The sequence below is a fragment of the Poecilia reticulata genome, linkage group LG8 (assembly GCF_000633615.1).
Source record: "Poecilia reticulata strain Guanapo linkage group LG8, Guppy_female_1.0+MT, whole genome shotgun sequence".
In the NCBI taxonomy this organism is placed as follows: domain Eukaryota; kingdom Metazoa; phylum Chordata; class Actinopteri; order Cyprinodontiformes; family Poeciliidae; genus Poecilia; species Poecilia reticulata.
Genome location: NC_024338.1, coordinates 495292 through 505120, shown reverse-complemented (window position 1 = coordinate 505120; position 9829 = coordinate 495292). Strand labels below are relative to the sequence as shown.

The 9829-nt window shown below is 38.6% G+C and overlaps 1 protein-coding gene across 1 annotated transcript in view; it reads left to right on the top strand.

Annotated features, from left to right (window-relative positions):
* Positions 1–9829, top strand: part of cyb561 (cytochrome b561) — a 44490-nt gene that overhangs the window by 28769 nt on the left and 5892 nt on the right. The window contains exons 3-4 of the mRNA XM_008414991.2: positions 2242–2340; positions 2437–2540. Of these exons, the coding sequence (XP_008413213.1) occupies positions 2242–2340; positions 2437–2540 (203 nt within the window). The remainder of the gene's footprint in view (positions 1–2241; positions 2341–2436; positions 2541–9829) is intronic.

The following is a 9829-nucleotide window of genomic DNA, read 5'->3' as shown; positions in this document are numbered from 1 at the left end:
GCAATCTTTGAGTGTCTTTGCTGTAGTGACTAGCGGTGTAATCAGGTAATTTTATTACCACTAGATGGCAGTAGGTACAGAGCATTTTACATTAAAACAAGAGAATTAGTGATCGCACACGACAGTGTTGTGTCACTGTTCAGGTGTATTTTTGAAGTGGACATGTTAAGTGCAATTTGAAAWAAGAAATGTAAAATRTGATAAAAATWYATTTTTGTGTTTGATTCCTATTCAAGACACTTTGATAAGAATAACTATATATGTAATATAGGCGGCTACAGAGTATCTTTGTTTCCATTTTTGGTTGGTGGTGTGCCTTGTGATTTTTTCAATTAAAACAATGAACCTTGGCTCAAAAAAGGTTGAAAAACACTGGTCTAGATCGCTCCTCTTTAACTCCAAAGACAATAACTTCAGTTATATGTGTAGACAGTGATGCTTACACATATTCTGATTGTTTGAAGAGATGCACAACATCCTTAAATATATGTAAGTTAGCAACCAAACTAAGTTTGCCTTGATTCTAAATATGAAAAATGGTTCATTTTACCCAAGTCTCTCCTACAAAACAGAAAATATTACGACTTTAGTATTCTGAGAGGTGTTTGATTTGTGTACTTGGCAGCAGGTCCGTCATTAGGTGGCAAAAGTTGCCAGTGTTTTACCTGATGGGTTCAGTGTTGCTCTTTGAGTGGTTGCTGGTTGATTTGAGACTGTAATTATTACGGAGAGATGGTTGCTGATTAAAGTAAGTGTTGTGAAGTACATTATATCATCTAAGTTGTTGCCTTGTATCACTAAATAAGCCCTAATGTCTGACTTGTGAACCTCCTCTGCAGCTGAATTGTAGTCTGCAATTCAAAAATCAAAGTAGCTCAGAGGGGCTAACTAGGCTTTTCTATGTTCAGTGCTAGCAGCTCTGAAAGATTTAAATTGGGAAGGTGGAGATAAAAATAAGTTGATATCTTCCACATACAGCCATGAAGTCAAAAAAATATTGAAATTCAACATGAGTAAAATAAAAAAACTAAATTATTTTATCAGGATTAATATAAATACATGTATGCACCTCAAGTTTGATTAAAACTTTCACACTTATAGATAGGAACGTTGGGACATTTTGATTTCTTGAATTGGATCATGTTTGGCATTTCCATACAGACAGGCAGTACAAGGGGCTTTACATCATAAAAACACAAAAACTCAAAGTCATCAACAATTGAAGAATTACATTTTGTCAAGTGTCATCGTTACACATCAAAATATCAGTTAATGTTTCATTTATAATGTTTCAAATGCAACTCTAAACAGATGGGTTCTTAGTCTAGATTTAGAGGAACTCAGTGTTTCAGCTGTTTAGGCAGACCTGTGACAACATTGCAGATAAATGCATGGATGAGTTTCTCTAGTTCTTGCTGGGACATTGAGCGATGAGTTACTATTTGGATCAGATCATTAGCAACGACAGGCAGGACTTTCTTAAGAAAAGTTGTAGATAGGATATCAAGACAGCAGGAACTTGAACTTAATTGATTTATAATTTCTTCTAGGCTTTTCCAGCTAAGTAGTTAAAATCAAGTCTTTTTTTTTGCATTTGTTGTGTCTGGGCATAGCATTTGTACTGGATTTAGTGTTGATTGTCAGATTAATCTTGTCTTTTTCTTATTTTTTCTGCAAAATACAGTTGGCAAATTCATTGCAGGCCTTGTTTAATTTCAGGTCAGTCACTGGAGGGTTTGTGAGCTGTTAGTTTTTGTTTATGATTTCTGCAAAGAATGTTTCCCTTGCATGTTTTAGTGCTGAGTGATAGCTACGCAGTTTATAGATTTCATAATAAACATGAAGTTGAGTTTTACGCCATTTACGTTCGGCCCTACAGCAAAGTTGTCTTGTTGATCTGTTTGAGCATTTCTCCATGGAGACTTATTTCTACCAGACACAACCTTCACTTTAATGGGGGTGATGGAATGGGTCAGGATCATTCAAGGTTTGGTCTGGGTCATGATTTTAAACTTCTTTGGGAAAATTACAGAAACTCAAAGATGAATGAAAATCATGCAGCAATTAAAAACATTCATTCTTAAAAACGTAGATTAAAACATTGGACCTGCAAAACACAGTGCATGTGTCACTTATAAAACCAGTAAAGAAATACAAGCATTTGTATCCATTAGCATGTGTAATACATTTTAACCATTAATGTTATTCACACTTGATGAAGACCTGTTTCTCTCTTTTTAGCCATTTTAGTTTACAGAGTTTTTTGTAATGAAGCAAAAAAACATGTGAAGCTGCTTCATGGCATTATTCACCTGCTCGCCCTCATCATCAGTATCATAGGTAAGAGACAGTTGATTCAATAAACTTTAACATTGAACTGAAAAAATCATTACTTCCTGTCATGAAACTGTCCTGTAAAATATTGTGTGTGTGCAGGGGTTGTAGCTGTGTTTGACTTTCACAGAGCAGCCAAGATCCCAGACATGTACTCTCTTCACAGCTGGTGTGGCGTGGCCACCCTAATCTTCTTCTGCTTACAGGTATAAACGCACACACTCACATGCTTGCAGTGCCTTGCAAAAACTATTTTAATGCTTTTGACTCTTTGAAAATGTGTACAGCCACGAACAAAGTAGTGCACAAATGAAAATGATTCATTTCATTTAATACCATTTAATATTAATACCATGGTATTAGATGTACTAATAAAGTGAAAAGTTTTTCACAAAAAGTAATTCTATCAAACTCCCTGTAGTCTTAACCACCAATTAAAATAGTGTACAACTGATTTCTTTTCATAGTTGTGCAATGGCACTGATCGCAAATGACATCAAACATTTAGAACACTGATTTCCAAGCAGGAACTTGGCAACCAGTGCCTTCTTTCCACTCTGAGTCCTCTGCGTTTCAACCATTGCTTAAATGGCTCCACACTGAGCTTCTGTATGAAAGCAGGGTTTCCTCCAGTGAATTACAAGCCTGGTGGCCCACCATGCTTTACTAACCCCCTGAAGCTGGCCCTTTTAGAAAAATGTATAATACAAAAAAATTGTTCTTTTTTGTTTGTTTTTTTAATCTGGAAGCAAGCATCTCTTTTGCTCTGAGCTTTTCACTGCCAGAGCAAATTTATTGCTAAAAAAGGTACATTCATAGTTTATGCATTTAAAGCTGGGAGAACAAACCAATCACACAGCTGACGCCTCTGCACGTTGCCTCCCGCGCTGCCGCTGCTTGATCTCTGCGCGCCTCCTTTCACTCAAACTGGACACAGGCTGACCTGTATGGATATTTACATCAACCCCCCGTGTGAAATTATTTTTCCACATCAAGGCAAAAGTTTAAAACCCTCTGTGTTAGCTCTGGTTGCGCAGCTCTAGTGAACCGCAGGAATAACTTGTAGAGGTGTGCGTTGAGTCAGCAGAGAGAATTATTTATCTTTGTGAGCAAATAATTATATGCGGCGTTTACAGCTCAACACTCTGCCCAGCATATGGCTTCATATTCCCTGTAAAGTTTATGTCTGTGGTTGGCCGGTGTGTTAGTGGTTAATGAACCAGCACTAACCTCATCATGCAGATTCAGCCCAGTGAGGAGCTTTTGCGCTCTCCTAGTAGTCACGCCTAGTCACGACTGGTTTTATGTTATATATATTTTTATTATTATTTTTCCAGTTACACAGTGCACCAAACCGTACCAAATGCTTTGTCCACGTAGTCAGACAGAGTTAATGCGCGCGGCCCACGGAGATTTGAGAAACTCATAAACTCGACCAACCAGAATAGTTTATGTGACTCTTATTAAAAACTCAACAGACGGACTTCCAGGTGGCGGAGAAACGAGCAACAGCTTAAATTCCGTGCTCCCAGACGGTCGAGTTACTCCCCGACAAATAACTTATTAAACATCAGTATTGGCACTCATATGTCATGTTGGGGAATAATAAAAGGAAGACAAGAGGAATTCAGCAAGAAAAAACGAAAGAAATCGCAGTTTTATCGAAGGAGTCGTCTTACGACAGTAAGCTAACAGCAGACAAAGCTATGGAAGCTATGGGAGCTAACATCCTGGCCGAGCTGAAAGAAGTTCAGACAAACCTCAAAGAACAAATTACCGACCAGTCAGGACTTATAAAAAAGGAAATGTCTGAATTCAGAAAAGAGATGGGGAAACGGCTTGACGACGTCTCAGACCTGAAAGGTGTAAAGAACAGAGTTGAAGAGGCCGAGCAACGAATAACCGAGGTGGAGGAATTCAACATGGACGTCAAAGATGTATTGAGCCACACGCTCCAGCTACAAGAAGACCTCCAAACACGCCTTACAGACCTGGAAGCCCGCTCACGCAGAAATAACATCCGTATCCACGGGATCATAGAGGGAGAAGAAGGTGACAATTTGCAAAAATTCATAGAGAATTTTATAAAAACCGAACTCTCCCTCACGGACATTACGCTGGGCATACAGCGCTGCCACCGGTCACTCGGGCCCAAACCGCCGGCTGGCTCCAACCCCAGATCCATAGTGGTACACTTTCTGGAATATACCACGAAGGAAAGTGTACTTCGTTCAGCGTGGGGTAAGAAAGTGATACAGCTGAGAGAAAAGAGGGTGTTCTTCGACCAAGATTTTCCCAGTGATATCCTTGCCAAACGTAAAGCTTACACCCCCCTGAGGAGGATCTTAAAAGAAAGGGGAATTCGCTTCCAGACCATGTACCCATCAAGACTCCRTGTGTATTATGAGAATGGCACTGTGATTTACAATAGTGCACAGGAAGCGTCAGATGACATGCAGAAGAATATGTTTGAAGCGGCGGGTGTACCGGCCGGAGATGCCGCCCGGCCCAAACCGGGAACTTCCTTCCGGAGAGGGGCGGATGGGGTCCGACGGTGGAACCGGGAAGAGAGAAAAAAACACATCCAGGAAAAACTTGGGGCGTTTAGACGCAATGACAGCGCACCATAGCCGCCTGGTGGATTCCTCTATAAAGCACGAATAGAACGGACGGCCGCATACCTGGGAACCGGCATGTTTTCTCCAAGGGCGCTGCCTTGATGGACGAGAGCCGTGGGACAGCACCGTGAGGAGCCCCCTTAGACCCTAGGGACTCTCCTCACTATACTGTAGGTGGACGGATACTTCACCTTTGGAAGTCACGTATGTTATGTTACGTGTTGTTTTGTAGTTCTGCAGATCCCCCTTCTTGTTTGCCAGAGCATATGGAAAATAATAGTGTTTTTTTGTTAGAATATTAATGACAGAAGTGAAACGACAATATAAGGTAATTACTCTTAATGTTAACGGCTTACATAACCCCATTAAAAGAAGTAAAGCCCTTGCAAAGATGAAAAGAGAAAAGCAAGATATAATTTTCTGGCAAGAAACACATCTTTCTACTGTTGAACATGAAAAATTAGCTAAACTGGGGTTTAAAAATGTATACTTTTCACCATGTACAAAAAATAGCTCTAGAGGAGTAGCAATTTTATTATCTAATGGGTTGAATTTTCAGTTCTCCTCACAAATCAAAGATAAAGAAGGACAATATATACTAGTCAAGGGATACATAGATCATAAAGAAGTTACCTTATTGAATGTGTATAGACCACCCGGAAATAATAAAAGGCTTATTAGGCAAATCTTTGATATGATTACACAGAAGTGTCTGGGATACTGATATGCGGGGGAGATTGGAATGCTCACTTAAATCCCTATCTGGATTCGTCCAGCAGAGCTACAAAGTCTCAGACAGAAACAATATACATAAAAAGAAAGCTTAAAGAAACAGGGTTACTGGATGTATGGAGGAACTTACACCCTCAAGATAAAAAATACACCTTTTTCTCACACTCTCATAAGATGCATTCAAGATTAGACTATTTCTTTATGCAAAAAGTTGATAAGCATAGAATAATAAGCTGTGACATAGGGGTGAGAGATATATCTGATCATGCAGGGGTATATTTAACACTCCATCTGGATAATGATCGCAAGGAAACCTTGTGGAGGTTCAACATTAATTCATTAAACGACACTAAATTTGACAGTTTTGTAGAAAAAGAATTCAAAAACTATATGGATCACAACAACACAGAGGACATTTCTCCCTGTATTCTGTGGGACGCTGCAAAAACTGTTTTGAGAGGGAAACTAATTATGTGGTCCTCCCATTAAAAAAAAAGAAAAAGAAAAATGTTTAAAAGACCTTAGTATAAAATTAAAATCTCTAGAAGCACAGCATATGGAAAATAACAATGATCACACCCGACTTAAAATAATGGAAACAAGACAAACACTAAACCGTTTATATGAGGACCAGATAGAGGAAAAAGCTCGACTCATTAAACAGAATTACTATGAAAATGGACCCAAATCAAAGAAATTACTTGCCTGGAGAATACGTAAACAACAAACTGATAGATTCATACAGAAAATTAAAAATCCGACAGATAAAAAGATATACAATTCTCCAAAAGACATAAAAAAAAATCTTTTGAACTATACTATACTCAACTATATACCCAATCTCATAAAGTAGACCCATCATCAGTGAGGGCATTCCTTACCTCACTGGATCTACCATCAAAGGAATAGATCAAAATAATAGACTTACACAACAAATAACTGAGGAGGAGATTAATAAAGCAATCTCAAAAATGAAAGGGAATAAGATGGCAGGTGAGGACGGCTATCCGGCAGAAACACTTCCGAAAACTATTCACCCCACTGCTTGGGGAATGCTTTAACCATGGACTCTCTGGAGGGGAAACACCGCCATCTTGGAAAAGGGCAGTAATCTCAGTGATCCCTAAGCCGGGAAAAGATAAAATGGAGTGCAATTCATATAGACCAATATCTGTTTTAAACATTGATTACAGGATATTTGCAACAATAATGGCTAAAAGGCTGGAATTTATAATCCCAGAAATTATAGACACAGATCAGACTGGTTTAGTCCATAACAGACAAACCCATGACAACGTGAGACGAGCTCTCCACCTCATAGACAGAATGAAAAACGTAGAATCAATAGCCATCACTTTGGATGCAGAAAAGGCTTTTGACTCAGTGTATTGGAATTACCTTTATCTAGCATTGGAAAGATTTGGCTTTAATAATCAAATTATAGGCTGTTTTCAGTCTCTGTATGAATCCCCTTCTGCCAGGATCAAGATTAATGGGGACTTAACAGATAGAATACAATCAGAAAGGGGCTGCCGCCAAGGCTGCCCTCTCAGCCCCACATTGTTTGCAGTTTTTATTGAGCCTTTAGCGCAGGCCATCAGAGAACGCAAGAGTATTATGGGTGTAAATATTAAAGGCACAGAGCACAAGATATGCCTTTACGCTGATGATATCCTCATGACGCTAACTGATCCGGAGGCCAGCCTACCTAACCTTTTTTCCTTACTGAAAATATTTGGCATGTACTCTGGGTATAAGTTAAATCTGCAGAAAACACAAATTCTTTCATTTAATTATCAACCATCACTAAGAATTCAGAAAATGTCCGGATTTTGCTGGGACAATAAATGTATAAAATATCTGGGAGTTAATATCCCTGCAGAGTTATCCGACCTTTTTGAATACAATTATACCCCACTGACAGAAGAAATGAAGGCGGATCTACAGCGTTGGTCGTTGTTAACCATGAATCTATATAATCGTATAGATATAATAAAAACAAACCTTTTACCAAGGCTTCTCTATCTTTTTCAGGCTCTGCCTATAAAAATACCCGACAAACAATTCCACAACTGGGATAGAATCATCTCACATTTTATCTGGGCTAAACAAAAACCCAGAGTAAAATGCCGAACATTACAACTGTCAAAAGAAAAGGGTGGTTGGGCGTTACGACACATAGAGGATTATTATAGAGCAGCACAGATGAGAGCGATAGTTGGTTGGTGTGATCCAACATGTGAAACTAAATGGAAAGAGATAGACATGTCTAACACTGATATACCATTACAATCCTTACTTGGAGATCGTTACCTCATTAAAAAACACATAGATTCTGACCTAATACCCGTGTGGATAAAAGTACCGTTGGACGTTTGGTATAAAATATCAAAACAAGTAAAAATTAAGGGAAATGCTCGTATTTTGAGATGGCCTGCCTATGATAGAGATTTTCTCCCGTCAAGAATGGATAGAAGATTTATTCAGTGGGCACAAAAGGGCATAACAAGTTACTGGAAGATTACAAATAATAACGAATTAAAAAGTTTTATACAACTTCAAAATAACTACAACCTGGAAAAATCTGACTTTTATAGGCACCTCCAACTGAGACACCACTACAATAAGAGTATAAAGCTTTTGGAGGAGGAAGAGACAGGTATAGTTAAAATCCTATTGGATTCGAGTAATGGAAGACCCCCTGAAAAAAACAATATCCAAACTATACTGGTGCCTACAAATGGGACGGAAAGGTGATGCAACATATATTAAGGAAAAATGGGAAAAAGATGCTAAAATAAAAATAAGTGATGATGCTCGGTTAAATATATGTAACTCTGTGATTCACACATCAAGTTCAGGCCTATGGAAGGAATTTACCTGGAAATGTATGGTACGTTTTTTTATTACACCGAACATTAAAAGTAAACATTGTAACAATACTGAAAGGGCAAAATGTTGGAGGAACTGTGGGAAAGAGTCTGCGGGACATTTTCATATCTTCTGGGAATGTACAAAGATTACACCCTTTTGGTTGGAGGTGATGGGGGAAATCAATGCTAAAATGGACCTGATGCTGTGGTGTTCCTGGTGATCCACCCCAGACACTGGGGACGTCGGATAGATATCTGCTCTTGGTACTGTTAGCAGGAGCAAGGAAAGCGATAACCCGCAGGTGGTTGGACCCGGAACCGCCAACAAAATCGGAATGGAGGGAAATAGTCGGGGAAATCCACACAATGGAGAGACTGACTTTCTCAGTAAGACTTGCTACTCACAAATACAACAAATATTGGAAAAAACTGAAACCTCTATAACGGCCGACAGCAATTGTTAATAGATGTAATTACTGCTTTTTGTTGATTACATGACTGCATCTGTCAAATTGAATGCTCTGTGTTTTCTGTTAAAGGGGGATCTGAATGTTCCAAGCATGTATGTGTATTAAAAAACCTTAAAAATGATGAAAAATAAAGTTTAAAAAAAAAAAAAACTCAACAGACATGAAATGTTAGAGCTACTAAAGCCACATTAGCAACAATGAATTAAATCTCCCATTTGTTGTCCATCTCTGCGTAGTGGAGCAAATTTAATTCACCATGCAGGGCCGGTCCAAGGCTGTATGAGGCCATGAGCAGAAGTTGACTTAGGGGCCCCTTTTGTTGCTAAAAATATCAGCACCTCTAACAGCTTCTGTATTAGATTTAGTGAAACATGGGAGAGGGGAGTAGTTTAACCTAAAAACAATCAGTTATAATTGCAGTTTACTAATTTGTATTTGGGAACAAACAGACCTCAATGTCAAAGATTAAACTCCCAGCATCAGATTGTTGCTATGGTAACAAAACAATTAACTATGAATCTTGTTTGAACTCTTACAAAGTAAACTTGCCAGCTCCTTAAAATCTTACATTTAAATGTTAAACAATTTAAAATGTTTTAATTAATGTATGCTGAAACCATTAAATCAAATTTAGCAGCATTGACCATCTCAATAAACAAATGTTACATTTATATATCAGTTAGTCTATGTTAAAATATTAGAATTTATGGGGTCCCTGAAGCCCTGAGGCAGTGTTTCTCAACCTTTTTTGGGCCAGCGCCCCCTCAGCCTTTATCCAGGTCCCTCACCGCCCCCCACCAAA